Here is a 23,946-nt window from a genome sequence, read left to right as displayed (position 1 = left end):
AGGGTGACAGAGAAACCTTCTCTGCCAAGCCCTTCCAGTATCCGTGAAGGGTTGCCTGACTGCTCACCTCTGGAGGCAGTCGGGGGAAGACTTTCGCTGTACCCAAAAGCCTGGCAAAATATAACAAGAGACAGATGGGTACTATCCATTATATCTGGAGGTTACAAAATTCCCTTCCATCAATCCTCCATAGAATTAAAAAACCCCATCCCAGATGTCCCACCCAGTCTAAGGGATCAAGCAGTCACAGAAGTTTCAAGACTGCTAGAAAAAAGAGCCATTCAAGAAGTCCCCGCAGACCAACTAGGATCCGGAACTTACTCAAGATTCTTTTTAGTACCAAAAAAGACAGGGGACTGGAGACCAATACTGGATCTCAGCAGATTGAACAAATCTGTACAAAAAGAAAAGTTCCAGATGGTGGCAGTGCAGTCCATTTTCCCGTGCTACCATATGAAGATGGACAGATGCTCCAGGAGATTTCTTCGCTTCCGGGTAGGGGCCAGTCATTACCAGTTCTGAGCTCTGCCCTTTGGTCTCACCTCAGCCCCCAGGGTGTTCACCAAGTGTATGGCAGTAGTCACGGCTCACCTGAGGCATCAAGGATTCCAGGTGTTTCCCTATCTAGACGACTGGCTCCTGACTGCTACCACCAGGCATCAACTCTTAGAGGCACGGGATTATACAATCACATCATGCACTCAGCTATGCATTACAGTAAGTTTCGAAAAATCTGCCTTGTTGCCCTGTCAGTCTATCACATACATAGGAGTAGAATTAAACACAAAAGAAATGTTTGCAAGATTACCACAGGAAAGAGTTTCCACTATTCGTCAACAAGTGTTAATTCTAATGCAGAGCAAAAGGATTCAAGTCAGACATGTCCTCCAAGCTCTAGGCTCCATGGCAGCTGCCATTCTTCTTGTTCCATTAGCGCGTTTCCACATGAGAATCCTTCAGTGGCTTCTTTTCATGCAGTGTTCTTTCCAGGAACTACCCATGTCTCACATGATCCTGATCGCAGAAACATGCAAAAGGCACCTTTCTTGGTGGATGGTCTCCCCACTAGTAATTCAGGGCAGACCTTTCATACAACCCCCTCCAGTAGCCACAGTGACCACGGACGCCTCCCTGATGGAGTGGGGGGGGGGGCAGTCCAAGGAACTTGGCAACTTCACAAGTACTATCTACATATCAATGTCCTAGAAATGAGAGCGGTGCTTCTAGCATTGCAAGCCCTTCAAGACTCACTTCTTCTGGGACCATTGCAATCCAAATGGACAAGGTCTTACCCCTTATGTCGAGAAGCAATCAGACTGTAGCAATGGGTGATTTCCTCCCAACATTTTCTGATAGAAACGCACATCCCTGGGAAATCCAATGTCATAGCGGACAGGCTTAGCAGAGCTATCCTCATGCCTCACGAGTGGTCTCTGAATCAGGAAATTGCGGATCTTATCTTCCGCAAATGGGGACAGCCTTGCTGCGACCTATTTGCCACTCCTCTCAACAACAAATGCAGCAGCTACTTCTCCCTACTTCCTCTTCCAGGTCATATACCCAGAGATGCCACGATTGGCCTCAGGGACTCCTTTACGTTTTTCCCCCTTTTCCCCTAATACCAAGACTCATGCAGAAAGCAAAATCGTTGGGTTGCAAAATGATCCTCATTGCCCCATATTGGCCTCCACAGATATGGTTCCTGTTCCTGCACCTCCACCTTCTGGATCAACCGTGGATTCTGGACCCGGTTCCAGATCTTCTGATTCATCAGTCAGGTGGGTTGCAGCAATCCCTTCAAACTCTCCAGCTCACAGCTTGGTTACTCCACATCCAATCTTAGCCAGGCTTTCTAATATCTCCCCAGCAGTCCGTGATGTTATAGTTTCCTCACATAAGTCTACTACGAGGAAAACGTATGCTAGTAAATGGAAATGGTTTTCTTACTGGGCAGAATCTAGAAATTTGGATCCTTTCTCAGCCCCAGTCCATGAAATTCTTGAATTTGGATCCTTTCTCAGCCCCAGTCCATGAAATTCTTGAATTTCTAGCACAACTCTTTCAGTCTGGTGTGGCTTCCGCTACCATTAGAGTACAACTAGCTGCCATTTCTAATTTTCATATCGGTATATTTAATTCTAGCATAGTGTCTCATAAGCTCTGCAAGGCCTTTATGAGAGGAACATCTCTTCTTAGACCCCCAGTTAGAGATCCTTCTCCTCCTTGGGATCTCAGTTTAGTTTTAGCTTCCTTAATTTTGCCTCCCTTTGAACCGGCAGCATCATGTTCCTTAAAATTTCTTTCTTGGAAGACACTTTTTCTGGTTGCTATCACTTCAGCTAGACGTGTCGCAGAACTTCAAGCACTATGTGTTCGTACTCCTTACCTGGTGTTTCACAAGGACATAGTTTCTCTGAGGACCAATCCATCCTTTATTCCTAAAGTCTGCTCAGAGAACAATTTAAATCAATCCATAGATCTCCCAGTTTTCTTTCCTAATCACAGCAACAAGGCAGAATATAAGCTCCACCAATTGGATGTGCACAGACAATTGTATTTTTACCTCCATAGAACTAAGGAACTAAGAAAGTCAGACCAGTTATTTCTTTCTTATGCTTTCAACAAACAAGGCCCTCCAGTTTCTAGGGTGACCTTATCCAGATGGTTATCTGATACTATTGCCTTTATTTATCAGTTATGAAATAAAGAGCTACCAGCTAAACCAAAAGGTCATTCCACTAGAGCATTGGCCACCTCTATAGCCTTTCAGTCTAGGTTGCCCATAGACTCGATCTGTGCAGCTGCCACTTGGGCAAACCCTCACACTTTTATCTCACATTACAAGGTGGATATGGTCTCCCGGAGCAGAGCATCCTTTGGTTCTACTGTTCTGAAGAGTCTGTTCCAATGAGCTACCCGGGATTTTAGGTGCTAAGGATGCTGTCCCAAACAGCAAGAACGAAGGCGAGATGGACAACTTAACATAAAGAAGTTATGTACCTACCATAACGTTCCATGTTAGTTGTCTTCATCTCGCCTTACTTCTTGCGTCCCTTCCTCCTTCCCCCTTCCTAGAGGATTGAGAGGAGTTCCTTTTTTGTTTTCACTGGCTGAGTATCTTTTTATTACTTCACATGCCAGGTATTTTATGACTCTTTCCTTGTTTAGGTGTATTGGACAACCAGTTTTTAGATAACTGGTTACTCTGCTTATGTCTAGTGTGCGCTATCATAAACGAGATCTAGGTAGCTGATGCTGGGCATTCTCGGATAAGGGGTAGCCTAGAGCCAGTAAACAGCTGTCGAGCTGTAGAAGATGGCTGAGTCAGAGCCGAGGATCGGCTCCGTACCCAAACAGCAAGAAGGAAGGCGAGATGAAGACAACTAACATGAAACGTTATGGTAGGTACAGAACTTCTTTTTTTTCCACCAAGTAAGAAGGCAAAGTGGCTGTGCATAAATCATACCAGAGGCCATTCATGTTTTCAAGTTACAGAAATTAATTTGCTACCAGGAAAGCTCGAGGTTTTTGAAGTACATATAGGAAGAAGGTAGGAAAGATGGGGGGTAGTAGTAGAAGAGGCTGGCTGGCCCCCCTCATGTCATTATACTGTGTTGCAAGTTATTTGGATTTGACAGATTAGATAGGGTAGAGGCACTGGTATTTAGCCTGTAATGACTTTAGCAGGCATACTCCTGTAAAAGTGACCAGTGGCCAATCTGTTTAGGGTTGACATTAGTCTACATCAAAGTGCTATGTCTCTGAACTCCCCAGGGAGTTGCCTTTCCAGTAGTTTCTAGTTGAGAAGATGTATAGTTCATAGTTTCTTCCTTGATCTTTGTGACAAAATGTCATATACATACACAGCAACTGTGGTATCATCTGCATTGTGCTGCAGGATCTTGATGCATTATTAATTAATGAAATCTGGCTTTGAGAACTTTTGGCCTGATCTGGCTGCTGCCCTGCCATCAGACTTGTTTATAATTCAGACCCAGAGAGAGATTATTTTTGACATGGAAGAGGCCGTCTATTTTAACTTTAGGAAGGAGAGCTAGAAGGTTGATGTTGAGAGGGTCAAGTTGTTTGTTTATTTTTTAATAACTGGGCATGTGACTGGTTGGAGACCCTTTTCAGCTACTGTCCTTTTGTGTTGTTTGATTTTTTGAGTTGTTTGAATGTTTCCTGCAAAAGTATATTGTTGGGTCTGAGATTGGGAATTTTAAGTCCGTTACTTCTAGGACTAAGACCAGTTACTTGGCTCATCTCATAAAACTTTCCCAGACTACTACTGCTAGTCCCTTTATCCATACTCTTCAGCACCAACAGCGCATTGAATTCAGTCACTCAAAAAATGTCCCTGAGATACTTTAGCTTTATATTAGACGTCTGGTGTGATAATGATATTTGCAAAGTCATTGGCATAGAAGATTATGGTCTAAACTCCTATGGATTTAGTCACCACCACAGCATTGGGGGTGGGGGTGTCCACTGTTTCAGGGTTATTTTCTGGTCTCAGGGCTGAGTACCCTGTCTCTGAACCCTGGTCTTTCAGCGTTCAACATCAGAGGCCTTTGCCTCAACCAAGAAGACATTGGGTAGCCCTGTCAAATTTGTAGATTGGGCACATCCTGTGTCCTTGGCTTTGGGCACAATTTCAGACTTGAGCTTTGGGTTCACTTTGGCTGGTCTTTGATACTGTACAGTGGCACCTTGGTGACTAGCTCCTAGAAGTCCCATCCATGCAGAATCTGGTTGTCTTGAGGGATTTAGTTCTCAGTTTGTTTCACTTGTTGAGCATAAAGTCTCAACCTCGCAAAGTCTAAGGTGATGCCATCTCCGGTCGTAATGTTCATAGGTTACACTCTGAATATCTTCACTTGTGCTCATCTCCCATCAAAACTATACTTCCTGTCAGATCTGTTGTAGGCAGGTAAGGAGTAGTTCAGTCGCAGCACCTTTGTCTTCTAGCGCTGGACCTGATGGCTTCAGCAGTCTTCAGGGGTCTGTGTGCAAGACTCTCTATGAAGGTCCTACAGTGAACTCTGCTTTTAGATCATGTAGATACTTCAGTAAAGATTTCCAAGAAAGGCAAGGACCATCTTTGTTGATGGACTGTTGAGTCCAGTCTGTCTCTGGGCAAGTCCTTTTAGACCCTGACTACCCAGGACAACTATGAACAGTGACACCTTTGCAATGTGATGGTGGTGGGGTGTTCTCATGCCGAACAGAAAATCTAAGGCACCTGGTCAGTTTAAGAGGCTAGTCTGCATATTATCATATTGGAAATGAGCGTCATCCTTTTTGGCTTGCAGTTGTTGCAGGACTCCCTTCACACAGGTGTGATTTGCAATCCATTTCAACAACATAGCTGTGGTTTGATATGTAAAGAATCGGGGGGGGGGGTGACCCTGTTCTATTCCCTTGATAAGAGGTGATAAGGATATGGGAATCTGTTCTCTTTTCCTACATATGCCATCCCATTGCTACCCATATCCCAGAACATGTAATCTCTTTCAAGGATGGATTCTTCCACTGTTTGATGATACCATATGAGTAGACCCCCTATCTAGTGATAGCTCAATTTTTTTTCTCTGAACAGGGTGGAGAGAATTTTACTTAGATTTCCGTGCATCCTCATCCATCTACAAATGAAGCAGGTACTTTTTCCTTATCCTACTCCAAAAGAGGAATCTCCACAGATTTGTCTCAGAAGGAAGTCCTGTGTCTCATTTTCTCCTTTATGCTTTTTCCTACTTCCCTTCCTTTTGCAATTCCTCAGAGTGACAAGACAAGCTATGCAAAAGTAATCTTGTTAGCCCCTTTGTAGCCCTGTCAAGTTTGGTTCCATTTACCATTGCCTCATTTGTTGGGTTGATGGCTTCAGCAGTCCAAGACTCCTGTATCATTCATCTGGCCAGCCTCACTTGGTTCTTCATGCTGTAAAGTGAACTGCTTGATTTCTCCACCTCCATTGATGGCCAGGGACCCTTCATATCTGACTGGGGTGGATGAGTTTGACATTTTCTCAGAGACCAGGTATTAAGACTTTCCATCATAAATGAGTTGACATCTCAAAATTGACAACTGCAGGCAGATTTAATGCATTCATAGCTCCTATACCCTTCCCTGATTTTGTATTGTGGGTTAATTTTTTCATCTTCCAACTGTCATTTAGCAGCCATTTCCAAATTATGCCAGCATGCAAATTGTTCCTTTGGCCCATCTTAAGATATGTGAAACTTTCTTGAAAGCCATCTGTTTGCTGTGCCACCCTCTTTTAAGTCTTCTAAAATATGAAAGTTGCATACTTATAATGTTAGATGTGCATTGGCAGTTTCAGTTCTGCCAGTGTTCCAGCTCTTCTCCTCCTGCCTTGGCATCCACTGGATGCCACCCTCCTTGTGGTTAGTCTTGGTCTTTTCAGTATGTTTTTTCTGATTGGTCTGACTTACAGCATTCCAGAACTTGGAGAAAGATGACTTTGGCACGTAGATTTTTGGTTCAGGAAGGGAGGAGCTAAGGTAGTACTTGGTTATGTTAATCCTAGATGTGACTTGAGTTGAAACTGCAGGTGCTGATCTATTTTCTTTTTTTGCCATTTGCATGGTTAAATTTCCTCTAAGGCGTATTGTTTTAGATGACTTATTAGCAGAGACTTTAATGAACATTGTGGATTCACTGTGGAATCCCTGCAGTCATTCAAGGGTTCAGCTTTGATCTTGTAGTTTTCTTTGCACTCATTCTTGGGAATACTTTGGATTTAACCTTCTCACTCAGTATGATCATTTCAGCTCTAGTGATAGAACCATTGTCATGGTACAATCATTATCTGATCCATTTCCTTCCAAGACTGCTTTTGCTAAGGTCACCAGATACTGAGTTGTCTCATTCTAGTGATATAGGGAGCATCTGGAGTAATGACTTTGTTCCCACTGTAGAACAGCACAATTTGAACTCTAGTGATCCTGGTACTCTAATAGCAGAGTATAATATGTAGGTACAGCTTCACTGGATCAAATTGCTTTATGAGAGTGTGACCAGTTCCTGTAGCTATTTATGAATGGTGGAGTGGTTGGGATCTTTGTAAATTTTATTGGGCTGGTGAGCACATTTGGTGGATGTTGGGCCTACTTGAGGACAAACTTAGTTTGGATATTCATTGTGTTGCATACTGTTCAGAAATCTCACATTAAAAGCCAGTGCTTTTATCTAAGTGAGATTTCTGCCACATCTGATTATCCAACTATGCAGTTACAGATGGTGGTTTGTGCACCTCAGCCTGTCTAGCTTACCTGTTTGATGTTGTTGTTGTGTCTTTCGGCTTTCGGCTAGGGGTCGCCACAGCGGAACTCCAGTCCGCTAATGATTGGCAGTAGATTTTTACGTGCCGAGTTGCCGGCCCTGACGCACAACCTTCAACGAAGGTACGCCCATTCACACATGTCTCCACACAGAAGACGCTCTAGCTGAGAATCGAACAGGACAATGTCTTACTGTGAGGCGACAACGCTACCGCAGCACCACCACCGCATTACCTGTTTGATAATGCTTTTAATTCCTCTGCATGTGAGGAGATTGCACACTCTTGTCCATAAACATGTCATCAATTAGATTTATTAGGTTTAGTCTTCCCTTATCTTTTTATTGTGACTAGAGTGGTGGTGAATCCATGGTATCCTTGGACGACTTCTGGACAGAGCTGGAGTATTTTGAATGTCAGGAGATCATGAATGTGGTGCTATCTTATTAACATCTGCTTGGGCCAGTGATTTTCCATGCTATGCAAACCTTTTTGTGGAACGTTTTCATCTATTTTGAAAAAGATCTTTGTTAGTCCTTTGTTAAAGAATCCTTCCCTTGACCTGTCTAATAAATACAGAAAACTTGCACAGTCTCGCACCATTTGTTCTTGGGCAGTATATATTCTGTTTACCATTTTCTGATCTCAGTCTGGTTCAGTTTTGCTTTTATTTCAGATGTGGTAATGAAATGGCCCCTTTATGATCTGGGAATGATGTCTTGATGGGAGGCATCGTCATGTGAACTCTTTGTTCTTTTGCTCTTTTAGCAGTATTTGACTTAGTGGATCAAGGTATTTTGCTGGATCATCTTCAAACTCAGTCCTTTTTCTGATGCATTGTTTCAACTGTTTTTTTTTTTTCTTGTCTTTTCTCTTGCCTTGCAGGATGTTGTCAGCAGATGATTTCCTGCTATTAATACTACCCAAAACCAGTAACTGCTATGTCAGATGCTGAAGGGTTTGATTCTGGCTGCCTTTTGTACACTGTGTACCTACTTCTTTTAGGAGTTATTCTGTTTGGGGTATGATCAGTGTCACGGTGATAATCAGAATTTAGTATACTTTTCTCGTGATGACATGCCATGACTTTATCCTTTTTAGAGACTTTGCTTGGATTCTGTTTTGAGCTAGTTAAGTTTGAGGTGATTGAAACTAAGTCCAGCTAGTACCAAAGTGATGATGGTACATGCCACTGTTCCTTCTTTCCAGGTAAAATGCATGCCTTCTGTCGTATTCTTTGAGAATGTAGGCTAGAATTTAAAGGCTAGGTGGAAAGCTTTGTAGTATTCCAGATTGACATTCAGAATCTGAAGCACCAGATGTCAGCTGTTAAGTTTTCATTTTTTCCCTTATGTGCCTTTTTTTCTCTGCATGTAACAAACATTTGTTACCACTACTTCTGATATCATTCTTTCATGCCATAATAGTGGCCTCTGAGAGAAAACTGACAGAGGGAGAGAGCTGACTGCAGGAAGTAGTCATCCAGTCAATATTGTTTTTCCAACCTGTTCATGTCTTCCCTTTGAGAGGCCAGTGGTCATGGTAATCCGTCATCTCAGTGGCGCAAGAGTCTAGTATCATTCCCCCCTACCCAGGCCAGAGGTGACTTGTGCTTTCCCAATCTGGGAATGTATCTAGTAGTCTTGTCTCCCTTTAAGCCATGTCATTAATGCAGCAGAGCTTTATAATCTTACTGAAGTCCCTAATCCTGCCACTGGGAGCTAGAGTGAGCACTTATTTCATAGTGTAGACCTGACATGCCTTCATACTGATGCATGTATGTTTCTTTTTACTAAGAGCAACTTGGCAGCAGCTTGTCTTGCACCTGTCCCGTGATTCTGACAGGCAGAGCACAGGACCAGATGATCTCCATCCTCCTGAGATGGGCAAGTAGGGGTTACCCACTCACTCCCATTCTCCTACCTCCAATCCCTTGTCCATTACTTGATCTCATGTCTTCTGGGTTGCAATCAGATCTTTATCCGTGTAGTACATGGGGCTAACAAAGTTTAATGTTTTTTTATTCCTTAGAAAAATTCCAGAATTAGGTGTATTCAACAAACTTATGGAACTAGATATAAACCCCTTTATAACACAGTGGATATCTAGCTGGTTCACGGATAGGACCCAGGAGGTTAGGATTAGTGAGACCACTTCCACAAAGAGGTTGGTCACCATTGGATTGCCTCAGGGCTCTGTGCTGGGCCAACTCCTCTTTGGTATCTATTTCTCGGAAGTCAAAGCCAATGCTAATGTCCTGTGGGTGACAAGTTCACAGATGATTGCAAACTGAGAGCAGTTATTGAATCCTCCCAAGATGAGAACGCCCTTCAGGAAGGTCTAACACAGACATATGCTTGGTGCAAAAGTCATGGATTAAAACTCGGTGCCAAGAAATGCATTATATACCTTTTGGGAAGTCAGTTACCCCAGATAATTCATCAGTAAAACACTCCCAAAAGTTGTTTCAGTATTCAGGGATCTGGGAACTCATGTAGGTAGTAATCTAGCCTTCTACCAGCAAGTGTCAAAAGTAGTAAAAAAAAAAATCTTGTTGCTCAGCATTATAAGTAAGGGCATGGCATCTAGGTCTAGAGGGGTCATCGAACCACTGTACTTGGCCCTCATCAGACCCATCATGTAGAGTATAATGTCCCCTTTGGCATGTTCCTGACCAGACACATGCCGCAACTGGAACGTCCACAAATGTTCCTTATAGAAAGAATACAGGGAGTGAACAAAATGTCCTACGCTGATCACCTCAGAGCCGTATCTTTTTACTCTGTATCATACAGATGTCTGAGAGGTGATGTTTGCCTAACATTCAAGGCATCCCTAGACCCTGTTTTGATGAACCTTTTGCACATCTATAAAACAAATGGCTTCAGATCTACTAGTTCAAAGACCTACATTTTGTTTGTGATGTCAATAGGACATAGAGAGACAGATATGTTTCCCAGAGAATTTGCATCTCTACAACAGGCCCCTTATCCATGTGAAGCAGAGTTCCCCCTAACCCTGTTTACCCTGTTTAAGAGCAGCTTGGACCAGTCGATTGGTAATTGGAAATTCACCCCTGATGTGGCGTTTCTCTGGAATGAGACATTTAGTAAGTCACCCCTATATAAATTAAATTTGTGGGTCACATTTGGATTACATGGATATAGTGGTTGTAAACCTAGTGTACACCTATGAATATTGGCTAAAACATTGTCCTCACCCATAGTGCTTTTTTTAGGCAATGCCAAACTGACAAACCTTCCAGCATAACAAAACTAACCATAGGAAATGTAGAGGTGTTACTGCTCAGTGCCAGGAGCCTAAACAAGAAGCTCCATTTCTTGCAAGCTGTCCTCAGTTTGGAGAATGCAGATGTTTATGCTGTTACTAAGATACTATTTAAAGTCTCTGAGAGTATCCCAGCAGTATTTATTTTTTATTTATTTTATTTTACATTTGTTGACTGGGCTAGTCTGGCTGGATACATGTCCATTTTCAGCAGAGGCCCGAGGAGAAAAGCTCCACTATATACTAAGTACATTACATAAACAAATTTACTACTCTAAGATAAAAGGTAAGATCAGATCTTATAAAAAAGGAAAGATAGTTTAAAAGAAACAAGTTTACAATAAGCAGTTCATTAAATATACACAATTGTACAAAAAGTACATACTTAAATCTCAAAACAGTGAAAGAAACAAAACTGAGGAGGGTAGAGAAGAAAAGAGTGGAGGGGAAACAGGGTAAGAGAAAATGGTTAGTCAGGTGTATTGCAGGAACACAGCCAATGATTTTGGAAGTAGTGTTTAATTTTTTGTTTGAAAAGTGGCAGGGATGTGGTCAGAGTTATGTCACTAGGTAGGAGATTCCAACTTCTACCTATTGTGTTAGTGAATAAAGAAACACCTGCTGTGTTGTTTGCCTTTATAGATTTTGTCATGAGTTTACAAGAGGAGCGAAGTGAGTTGAGATTGTTGTAAGGGATTAGAAGTTGAGAGAGTATTGGGGTGTTGTCAGGTAGGTATAAAATGTTGTGGGCAATAGTGAGTTGAGGAATTATAAGGTAGTTTTGAAATTCAAGCCAGCCTAGTTGTTTTAGGTTTAGACAATGGTGGGTCCTAAATGGGTTACTAGTGGCGAAGCGAGCTATGTTGTTATAGCAGGTTGTAAGTTTGTTGAGGTTACTTTTCTTAAGGTTTGTATAAATAGGGGAAGCGTATAGGAGAGTTGATAAAAGATGAGATTGTGCAATTTTGATTCTAGTTGCTGGGGTTAGAAAAGGTTTGATGCGATAAAGGGATCCTATTTTTCTGTTAACTAACTTGATGTTGTTGTTAATGTGCTGATCGAAGGAGAGATTATTGTCAATGGTTATTCCTAAAAGCTTTGTAGTGAGATCAGGTGAGATGAGAGTACCGTTATTTGAGGAAATGGTAAAGTTTAAAGGGGGGGACCGAGTGGTGGGGGAGAAGAGGAGGAGTTTTGTTTTTTTGGCATTTAGAAGGAGAAACCGTTTAGAAAACCATGTTTCTACAGAATTAAAGGTATTTTGGGTCAGTGAGATCAGTTCTGTAGGGGATGGTGCCGAGCAGATAAGGGTTGAATCATCTGCGTATTGTATGCAGGTTGCTTGTGGGATTGCAGTCTGTAGATCGTTAATAAAGAGAGAGAACAGAAGTGGACCAAGAATGGAGCCCTGGGGAACTCCGATGGAAATGGGCAAGAGTGATGAGATATGGTTTTCCCATAATACTGCTTGTTGTCTGTTGTTAAGATAAGATTTAAACCACTTAATGGCGAATTTGTCACAAGAGAGAGATTCAAGAATATTGATTAAGAGAGAGTGGTTGACCATATCGAAAGCTTTAGAGAGATCAATGAAGAGAGCGGAAGAGAGAGTATTGTTGTTACGATTTTTGTTGATAGTATCTACAAAGGAAAGAAGGGCAGTGGTGGTACTGTGGTGAGGTCTAAAGCCATGCTGACAGTTTGCTATTATGTTGTGAAGAGAGAGAGAGTGCACAAGTTGCTGATGAATACATTTTTCCATGATTTTTGCTAGGGGTGAGAGAAGGGCGATAGGTCTAAAGTTAGAAAGGTCAAGGGAGTTACCACCTTTATGTAGTGGGATAATATAGGAGATTTTCCAGATGTCAGGGATGGTTCCCTCTTGGATAGTTCTGTTTATAAGTAAGGATATAGGGTAAGCTATTTCTTTGGCAGCTTTCTGAAGGAAGAGAGAAGGGAGCTTGTCTGCAGAAGGGGTGCAAGGTTTTAGTTTGTGAATGAGTCTATATATGAAAGAAGTAGATATGGGTTTTAGAGAGAAGTTAAAGGAGGAGTTAGCTATATTATTTGGAATATAAGAGTTGTTGGTGTTCATTTGTTTGGCTAGGGATTGAATAGTTTCAGAGAAAAAAGAGTTGAAAGCATTAGCAGTCTGGAGAGGGGTTTCTGGGTCAGCATTAAGTGGGGATGGAGTTTTCGCAATTCCTGGGGAGAGAAGTCTATTTACTGATGACCAGAAGTATTTAGAATTGTTAAGATGAGTTTCCTGAAGTTCACAGTAGAATTTTTTCTTGTCAGAGATTATTGATTTCTTAGCTAAATTTCTAAGCTGGCGAAAAAGAATTAAATCAGGGTTTTGTCTATGGCATCTCCATTTTGTCCATGCTTTGTTTCTAGTTTGAATGATGTTTTTAGTATTGTTGGTAAGCCATGGGGCTGTTTTGGTTTTTACTCTAATAGAACGTTCAGGAGCATGTTTATCAAGTATGGATAAGAAGGTAGTATTGAAATATGAGACTGCCTCCTCCAGGGGAAGTGATTTTAAGCACAGTACAGGGTAACAATGTCTTTCACACATTTAGACAGCTGCTGCACAAGCAGGGACTAATGGTGGAAGTGTCTGGATTTACATCAAAAACAAACAGCTCAAAGTCAAACAGGATGGCTCGCTTGAGCTTCTCCATGCCCATATTACCACAGGCAAAGTCCCATACCATATCTTTCAAGCTATACATCCCCTTCTATGACCCAGAAAACCTATATCACAAACTTACAGGAGACCCTCACTGTTCAACCCAGTACCTTAACTACACTGCTGTAAACTAGGAATTATACTCTGCCCCAAACTTCCAGGCCCAGAGATTCTTGAACTTTGTCAACACAAACACCCTCAACCCAGATAGTCCATATGCCCACTAGAGGCCTGAATATACTGGATCTGGTCCTCACTAACCTAGGAGAATGCTGCACCTTCTCTAGTGTAATGTCCTGTCTATTAAGGTCAGACCATAAAGCTGTCTCCTTTGAAATAAAAATCAAACCAGGGACCCCTGCTAGCCCTGCAACATTTCAAAACCATTTTAAGGCAAACTGACTATTAAGGGATAAGCTGGCAAAATTTCAAGCCTCCCAAAACAATGAGAACACTGCTGTGTATGCAGAGTTGTTCACAGAGACCCTGTACAATGCCTAGAGACAGCTGTACCTACCTGCACAGAACAAAAAAAAAAAAAAACAAGCTGCCCTGGTAGAATCCCACCATCAGTAGGTTGTGTAACAGGAAGAAAGTCATGGCAAATAATTGGGAAGTGCAACCCCCATCAGTATCAAAACTGTTTCATCAATCTAAACAAGCATCTCAGTGGGCAGATCCAGTCTACTAAAGACAAGTTTAAGGTAAAAATAATCTTCCATTTCAAGGACAGCTATAATGTTTTCTTTAGTTATGACTACAACCTCAAGGACAGTACACAACAGTGTATAGAAGTAATTGTAAATGGAGCCACATATACCGAGCCATAAGGTATAGCAGATACTGGCTGACAAATTCAACTCCAGTTTTACCCCTCTCTCCCCACCCAGCTGCCCTTCAGGAAATTCCATTGAGTATAATCCATGCAACTATAATTAGGGAGCAGGACGTCAACGCACTCATCATGGCCAAGAATACCACATCAATGGGTCCCAGTACTATCCCAGGTTGCTTCCTAAATAGCACGAAACTTGACCTAGCAGGACCCTCTAGACTCACTATTTAACCATTGCCTGCAGACGGGCTTTGTGCAATGCAAATAGAGAACTACATTAGTCATCACTGTACCCAAGGGCAGGCCATCTACAGACTCCTGTTACTACAAACCCATAAGTATGATTAGTCTCATATACAAATGCATTCAAATGATTAACAATGACAAAGGAAATCTGTAGACACTGGATCCAACCCAGTTTGGTTTAATCAGATTCATATAATGCCTACTCAACCTGGTGGAGTTCGAGAAGGTCACCAGAGTAATGAATGAGGCAAAATGGTACATATTGCCTACCTTGACCTGACCAAGGCATTTCATACTATACTTCACTCTGGCATTGTAGACAAACTCAGAGGATTGGGTATAAACCTTTGTCACCTGCTGGATATCTGGGTGGCTCTTGGATAGGATCCTAGAAGTTAGGCTAGGGTAGTCCTCCTCCACAAAGAAGCTTGTCAGGAATCCCTCAGGGCACTGTGCTGGGTCTGCTGCTTTTTGGAATCTACTTCTCTGAAGTTAAGGCCAAGGTCAAAGAGGCTTCTGGCTGACCATGTTTGCCGACAGTTGCAAACTAGTGCAGTCTTAGAAGCCCACAAGCCACTAATATCCTCCAAGAAGGGTTGACTCGCCCAACTAACTGGTGCCAGAACTACAGTTTAAAACTGAATGCTAAGAAATGCATAACCTAGCCTTTGGGGAGTCTGCTACCCTGGGAAGTTACCTCATTGATAAAACACCCCCTAAGAGTAGACCCAGTAGTCAGAGTATTGGGAATGCATGTGGACAGTAACCTGGCCTTCAGCCATCATGTATATTCCGTAGTAAGGAAATCATTGTGTTTCAGGACTTGTAAGTAAGGGTGTGGCATCTAGCTCCAAGGAAGTCGTCATTGCATTGTGTTTGGCCCTTATTAGACCAATCATTGAGTACATTACCTCCCTTTGGTGTATACCTGATCAGGGACGTGCAACAACTGTGGGGTATCCACAGAGATTCTTCACAAAAAGAACACAGGGTGTGAACAACATATCCTTCACAGATTGCCTCAAAGCCTTGTCCCTGTAATCTGTCTCCTACAGACTGTTGAGCGGACATCTGTGACTGACATGCAGGGCATCCATAGATCCTGCAATGATGGATCTTCTGTATATCCCAAAACGAATAGCATCAGAATTACCTGATAAAGGGATTTAAATTTTGGTTGTGACATAAATAGGACTTGAAGGGACAGGTATGTATCTTAGAAACTACCCCTCCTCATGTTAAGTAGAGTTCTTCCGTAACCCAGTTCAAGCATAACTTGGACCATTTGATGGGGAATGGAAAATTCACCCTTGGTCTGCCAACTATGCCCCTAATGGACAGAGGCAGCCTGTAAATGCTTGACCACCCAAGCCCAATCTTCCATATACCCCTTAGAATATCGACATTCTTAAAACACGTTGGATACATTTGGGATGCATGGCTAGGCCTAAAAAAGCCCTTGTAATCATTAGCCTAGTGTACGCCTATGAACCTCTCAGGGAAGTTCTTCAGAGTTAAATGTAACTTGTTCTTAATGTGTCTTATTTATCATGTATATGACTTGGTGAATGACCCGGAATGCCCCTCCACTACTACCTTTCAGATGTGTTCCACTTGCTGCTGCTTTTGCAGTTCCTTGCTGCTCAAGCTAGTAGATACTTTCATATGACTTGTTTAATAATGTATGCATCAAGTTTGTGTTGTTTCTTGATTTGCAGAGGGGTACTAGTTGGTAACATGAGGATGAAGTTGAGAAGAGCATGCATACTTAGTTGAGATTGTATTTCAATATGTGAACAAGCACAAGGGCTTCCCTAAATGTAATTTTTTCATTGAAAAAATTATCAGATTCTAGTCAGATTCTGTGATAATAATCACATAGCTGTTTCTTTTTCCTGAACATACTTCTTCCGTTGTGGTGCTGAAAGTGAAAAATGTGTTTTTAATGTTATTAAAATATTCATTTTATCAAATATTTTACTTTTATGTTGTCATCTTGTATGCTTTGATTGCAGTCTGTGCCCCCTGACTTCCTATAGAAGTTCATCTGACTGGACAGTGCCTCTGTGAAATTACTTGATTTCATTTCATGTTATTGGACCGTATCGGTTTAGTGCATCTAAGATGAGCATGGTTTGTGCACAAGACTAGTGTTTGATTGTGTCGCTAGTGTTGAATTAACGTGTATCGTGTTCATTTTTATAGTTTTTAATGGATTGTTGCAGAAGAGGCCTTTGATCCAGCCAACCTACCTGTGAAATAAGTCAGTAAATGTAGTTGGGCAGAGAACTGAAGTGTGATGTTACTACCTACATTTGGCTGGACATCTCAGATGTCATTGTAAGTGTCTCTAGACAGCGGGCATTCTTTGTGGTTCTAATCATACCTCTCAACTGTCCAGATTGTTGGCCCATTCATCATAAAATTTTTGCTTTTATGGCAAATCACTGAGGATTGAAGTCACTAAATTATGGCAGACATTTGAGTTTCAGGCTTTATATCCTTCAGAAAATGCATGCTAATGCAACACCTGTTATTCTAGCAAATGTCTAAGTTTATAAGGACAATATTTAAAATCTGTCCCTATTTTTGGGCCTTTGTACCCACATTTTTTTTGGCTGTGCTCTTGATTTCTTATGCTAAGAGGTTTGGTTATAATTTGTGTTGGCTGCAAGTCCTTAAAGGTGCTGTCTGATGGAAGAGTGACAGCAGTATAGCTTTATTTTATTCTGTTTCTTCTGTACAGAAAGCAGCCTTCAATTTAAGTGTCATTCATTTTGCTGTTTTTATAGACACCAGTGATACTGACTCCAAGTGCTTTACCATCAACGATCCACTTTTGGAGTACGTTAAGTCCCATTGCACCTGGAAGCCCTGCCAAACTCTCTTTTCAGGTAAGCCTAATTTTTTTCTGTCATTTATGTCTCTTATTTAATCGTTTAGATCTCAGAAACGAGAACATTTCTTTATTTAATGAATTGTAGTGATTGAAGAGCTGTATTGTTTTTCCCTCATTATTTATGTTCTCGTATGTTGGAAATTGGTGTATGGTGCGTTATAGTAAATACAGTAAAATACTTTGTAAAGCTGGACACTTTGTAGTTAAGATGTAATTTTCATTAGCAGTTTACCATTCATTAACATTGTATATACATCGTGATAATGAAAGCCTTCAAGGCTTCATACTATGTATTTCAACTTAGCTACAGATCCAGTCAGTCCCAGAGTAATACCATGTTGAAGTACAGCAAGGCCAGGTGAAACTGGAAAACTCAGATTAAAAGAACACAAAGATGAATGGAACACAACTAAACAGAAAAAGGAAAGAGTTAAATTAAAAGTATTCCATCTATGAAAACTCACTTTGATAATCCTCTCTGTTTTTCCACTGAGTTACCAAAGGTTTGTAAGGCCTAGTCGTAGTTAAATATATATATATATATATATATATATATATATATATATACATATACATATACATATATATATATATATATATATATATATATATATATATATATCATCATCAGCCCCCTTTTTCCCATTTTTTTCCACTTAGGGTTGGGGTATAGTGTTAACTGTGGCCAACTCTCTCGATTTCAGTGCCACACTCCTGCCTTCTTCAGCACTCATGCCTGACTGTCGCAGATCTTCTTTCACACAGTCCATCCATCTCTTTGCCGGATGTCCTCTCTTCCTCTTACCTTCTTCCTGTCTGTCCCAAATCTTCCTCACCAGATTGTCTTCTGCTTTTCTGCACATGTCCAAATCACTGTAATCTGTTCTCTTTGATCTTTTTTGCAATTGGAGCTAGTTTGGCTTCTGCTCTTATGCCCTCATTTATTCATCTGTCCCACAGTGTGCATCCTACTACTCTTCTCAGGCACTTCAATACCATCACCTCTAGCTTCTTCAACTGGTTTACTGGGCAGGTTTCTGTATCATACAGTAGTACTGGTCGCACCACTGTCTTGTACACCTTACTTTTCAGCTTCTTTGTCATTCTTCTGTCATAGACTACACCTGACACTCTGTGACAGTTGGCTGTAGCCCCTCTGATTCTAGCTTTGACCTCTTCATTCAGACTTCCCTTCTCCTCAACCATGCCTCCCAGATAACTGAAGCTGTTAACCTGTTCCGCTATCTTCCCTTCTGTCTCTATTCTCACCTTCTTCTGATTTCCCCAATTTGCTGCTATTACCATTGTCTTATCTGTGCTTAGTTTTATCCCATGTGCCTTCAGTTTTGCATTCCATTCTCCTATCCTTTGCTGGAGGTCTATCTCGGAGTCTGCCTGTAATGCCGCATCGTCTGCATACAGCAACTTTATTGATCTGTCCCCTCCGACCTGTTTGCTAATGTAGTCCATCACCAGTATGAACAGCAGTGTGCTCAGATCTGAACCCTGGTGTACACCCATTCCCACTGGGAACCCCTCTGTGAGGCCAAACACTGTTCGTACTTGAGTTATTGGGTCCTTGTACATAGCCTGCATTAATTCTATCAGTGTTTCTGGGACTTGAAACCACCACAGTACTGCCCAGATCAGCTTTCTTGGGAACTTGTTATATGCCTTCTCCAAGTCTAAGAATGTCCAGTTGGCGACTCTCCTCATCTCTAGCTTCTTCTCAAGTATCTGTCTCACTGCAAACATAGGGTCAGTTGTGCTGCACCCTGATCTGAATCTGAACTGCTCATCTCCCATATTACATTCTACTGCTGTGCATATCTGTTTATCAATCACCCTCTCCCAGAACTTTTATGCAGTCTGATAGGAGTTTGATGCCTTTGTACTGTCCACAGTTGTGGACTTCCCCTTTGTTCTTGTACACTGGCATAAGAATGCTTATTCTCCAGTCATCTGGGATGCGCCTTTGTCTCCATACTTGTATGAGTATCCTCAGGAGCCAGTTCTCCCGTCTCACTCAGCATCTTTATCATATCTGCTGTGACCCCATCTGACCCTCCTACTTTCTTTGTCTTCATTTTCCTTCGTGCTGTTCTTACTTCTTCTAGGGTGGGCTCCCTTTCTTCTCATTGTAGGCTGTTTCTGGGGCAGTACAGCTTCTGTGAGGTTTTCTTCATTCAGAAGCTGCTGTAAATGCTCCTTCCATCTGTCTTTGATGTTCTGTGGACTGGTGAGCAGGTTGTTGCTGGTATCCCTTATGAAGGGTATCTGACTATCTTCTTTATCTTTCTGTCTTTGCCTTGCAACCTGATATAGTTTTTGTGCCACTTACTGAGTCACTTTCCAGATGTTGGCAGAATGCCTCTTATGCCCTATTCTTCGCTATTGCAACTTCTTTCTTAGCTTCTTGTTAGCCAACCAGTAGTCCTTCCTAGCCTGGTAAATCTTTTCTAGTTCCCACTTCTTCCTGGACTCCTTTTTTCTTTTGATGACTTCCTGGACTTCTGCATTCCACCACCAGCTTTCCTTATGTACATTATTTCCAGACCTGGCTTGGCCACTTATCTTTTCTATAGTCCTAACACATGCTGTTTTTAGGCGCTGCCATTCTTGTTCAATTCCACCTCTTTCCTCCTCTTCTTGGGGTGCTAGAGTCCTGAGTAATTCCTTGAACTGTTGTACTTTTTCTCCTGTCAACGTCCAGGTCTTCAGCCTGGTCTCTGTTGACCTTAGAGCCTTCTTTGACCACTACTTGCAGCTGATTGTGGCAACTAGTGGTTTTTGCTGTGGGCAGATGTTTCACTGGGGATGACCTTGCAACCATGGATTCTATCCCATTGCCTTTTCCTTACTAGGAAGAAGTCTACTTGAGTTGTATGTTGGCTGCTCTTGTATGTGATCTTATGACTCTCTGTCTGAACTGTGTGTTGGCTACTATCAACATTTGCCAGACAGAGGTCTAGAATGGCTTCTCCTTCTTTATTCCTGTTGCTCCACCCAACTGGCCCTAGGCAGTCCTTGTATCCTGTTCTGTCTGTCCCGATATGTGCATTCACTGTGCCCCCCACACTCCCTTACTGTATATAGTAACTCCAAGATTGCACTACGAACAGGGCAAATACCTTTCAGCAAAGTAAGCTTTCAGTGAATTGTGCTCAGGGAGCTGAGTTTCAGTGAAATGAGCTTTCAACGAAATGAGTTTCAGTAAGATGAGTTTTCAGTAAAATGAAGTAGACCCATATATATATATATATATATATATATATATATATATATATATATATGTATAATGTATATATACATACACACACACATTTATATTACTTTGTAACTTGGGTCATGTTAAAAGTGTCTCAGTGTAACAGGATAGAAGATGATAGAGGTGTAGACTGTATGCTCATTATCATGAGGAATTAATTTCCTGGGTGCTAAAAATAAAGAAAAAAACTATACAAGTGGGGAAGAGACTGCAGAGTAACACTGTTGATGTCCTTCCTTATTACTGCTGCAGTTTTCTTTAAAAAAAAAAAAAAAAAAAAAAAAAAAAGTCACACAGATAACCAACTGGTTAAAAACACAAAAAGAAAAATCTAGCAAAGCTAGACTTCTAACTGTGATACCATAAACCTCTTGCATCAGAGGCCTCATGGAATATATGCAAATCACCCTTTAAGGATATCAGGTATTTCAGCTAAATGGCAATTCTGAATGTCCATGACTTTCTTTTACTTTCATTTTTAAGTCTATTTATGGACAATTTCGGGCCATTAAATCCAACCCCTCTAGCTGTGAACATGCATGTTTCTGTATTCTTATGACATCAGCAGCACAGCATAAGAGGAATGTTTGACCTTTGGAAACACAGGTTGTAATATCTGTGTGACCTTTTTACTCTGTTTTAGTTTGTTAGTTGGGATGTTTTGTAGACACCCTAATGTTTATGGATATCAGCTGGGTATGACAACCCTGTGTTTCCAAAAGTCAGCTGCCTGTCTGGTGCCAGGATCCGCCACATAACGCATGCACTTGGGTCACTCCACAACAAGTACAAATATGACTCTATCATTGTCCATGTTGGTGTGAATGACGTGAGACGTACCTCCCTGGACTACATGAAAAGAGACATGGAGGGGCTGTCCTATCTTGTAACCCAGGCAGGTATGACCCTAGCCCTGAGCAGCATCCTGCCATCACCCAGAATGATACCACAGTACAAGGACAAAATGATTGCCTTCAATAATTGGCTAAGCTTCTGGTGTCATTCTAAGGGGATCCAGTATCTGTCTGCCTGGGATGACATGATCGACGGGCCATGATGCTTTGCCAGAGATGGCCTGCACCTGTCGCTCTTGGGATTCCGGATACTGGCTAAGGCTCTTGCCACCTCCATGGTGCCTTTTTTAGGCAAGGTTCAAATGACAAATTCACCACCGTAACGGGTACAAGCAAGCAAAATCTGAGGGTAATGCTACTCGTTGCTAGAAGTCTAAACCTCAAAATGCATTCACTCGAGGCACTCCTTTAAATGGAGAACTTCGACATCTGTGCAGTGACAGAGACCTGGTTCAAGGCTCCACAGAGCACCCCTGCATTACCAGGCTGTAATTCATACCCCACCTTTTGGCCACCTAACCTAGACCGAAACACTAAAGGTGGAGACTTGTCCATATTCATTAAGGATATCCACACCTCCAGGCTAGTTGCTCAGCATAATGCATCCGAGATTATCCAAGTGCAACTAACTCTGGGCAAGACCGCAATCCAAATTGTAACTTATTACAGATTTCCCACCATGCCCCAAGATTCCCACTCCTCATTTCTTGATGCACTAGAAAATATTAGGGTACAACCCAACACCCTAATAATGGGCGATTTCCAACTACCCCACCATTAACTGGGAATACTCGTGTACCAGCTCTTTTGCTCAACGTTTTCTGGAATTCATAAACTCCAACGCCTTGGATCAACTTATCCACATCGCCACCAGGGGCAGCAATATTTTAGACCTGGTCAGTACCAACATGGGCAACCGGTGTTCCACACCAGAGGTCAATTCCACGTTGGTCAGATCCGACCACAAAACCTAATCAGCCTAGAAATCCACATCCTATTCCCACCCCCTCATTAGGGGAAACTACCGTAAAAAATTTCTCCAAAGCCAACTTAACGCTTCTTAAGACAGAAGTGGCAAACTTCACAACACCCATGTAGATGGACAGTAGAGGTACGACTGCTGAATCCTACACAAATGCACTTTATAAGCACTTACACAAGTGCATGGATCATGCTATCCCTAACAGAACCAAGATGCTATCCCCCCAAAAAAGGAAGCCAATCTGGTGGTCCCCTGCCATAAACAAATTCTACAACAGAAAAAAGAAACTGTTGCAAAAAAGAGTAAAATCCCATGACTGGAAGAACTCCCTGGTCAGCCTCTGTAAGAAGCTGAGATCCCTCGTAAAATTCTCCAAAGCTAGTTATGAAAACAAAATCACCACTGATTCTAAAGACAACCGCAAAGCATTCTATAGCTATGTCAAGAATCTCAATGGCAATAATTAGATCTGCTCTGAGTTACAGCAGAATGTCACTAAATATACAGAACCAGCTGATGTTGCCAACATCCTGGCAGATAGGTTCAGTGCTAACTTTACCCCCCCCCCCCCCCCCAAAGGGCCCATCTCTATACCGGAAGAATGCAGAGTTCCTGTAATCATAGCTGCACAGGTAAAAACCACACTCTTCAAAGCCGAGAACACAGTATCCATGGGACCTGACAACATCCCAGGCCGCTTTCTACATGAACTACAGAATGAACTGGCACCCCACCTAAGCACCATGTTCAGTCATAACCTCACTTCAGGCTTTGTGCCCACTGAATGGTGCACAGCGACAGTTATCCCGCTCCACAAAAGGGGAGCCACCACGGACCCTGGGAACTACCGCCCCATTAGCCTAATGAGCCTGGTCTGCAAGGCCATGGAATGCATCATCATGGAACTTATAAACAAAGACATTGGTAATCTCCAGACTCTGGACCCCACCCAATTCGGGTTTATAAAAGGCAGATCATGTCTTCTAAACCTGATCGACGACTTTGAAGCAGTCACCAAAGCAATAGACGAGGGTAAGGTGGTGCACACAGCCTATTTAGATCTCGCCAAGGCTTTTTAAATCATCTCTGTCATTCATGTCTTCAGACCAGTGACAAGTGGAGTACCACAGAGTTCACTCCTGGGTCCTCTCCTGTTTGGTATCTACTTTTCTGAAGTACAGGCTAACACAGAAGGTCTTTGGCTAACGAAGTTCACAGATGACTGCAAACTAGGAACCATAATTGAAACTCCTAACGATGTGGACATCCTACAAAAGGGCCTCACTGAGACAGATGCCTAGTGTCAAAGCCATGGCCTCAAGCTCAATGCCAAAAAGTGCATTGTCATCCCCTTTGGTAAAAACTCTGTACCCATGAGCTACCACATTAGGTGGTAGTCTACTTAACACCGAAAGTGTGATGAGACCTTGGGACACAGGTGGACAGTAGTCTCTCCTTTGATAATCACATCGCCACAGTAGTTAGGAAATCCTTCTGTGTGGCACACCTCATCACAAAAGGTTTAACCAGGAAAAAAGAGGTTAGTGTTCCCTCTACTCGTCACTCATTAGATCCATTA

General features: G+C 42.1%; 1 protein-coding gene across 1 annotated transcript in view; it reads left to right on the top strand.

Annotated features, from left to right (window-relative positions):
* The window catches only part of ELK1 (ETS transcription factor ELK1), a 743,407-nt gene that overhangs the window by 602,264 nt on the left and 117,197 nt on the right, over positions 1–23,946 (top strand). Inside the window, exon 5 of the mRNA XM_044080278.1 lies at positions 17,157–17,258. Coding sequence (XP_043936213.1) covers positions 17,157–17,258 — 102 coding nt within the window. The remainder of the gene's footprint in view (positions 1–17,156; positions 17,259–23,946) is intronic.

The sequence above is a fragment of the Protopterus annectens genome, chromosome 8.part0 (genome assembly GCF_019279795.1).
Source record: "Protopterus annectens isolate FY-2018-M chromosome 8.part0, PAN1.0, whole genome shotgun sequence".
Taxonomy (NCBI): domain Eukaryota; kingdom Metazoa; phylum Chordata; order Ceratodontiformes; family Protopteridae; genus Protopterus; species Protopterus annectens.
The sequence above is the reverse complement of the archived record's forward strand: the minus strand, read 5'-3'. Positions and strand labels throughout refer to the sequence as shown.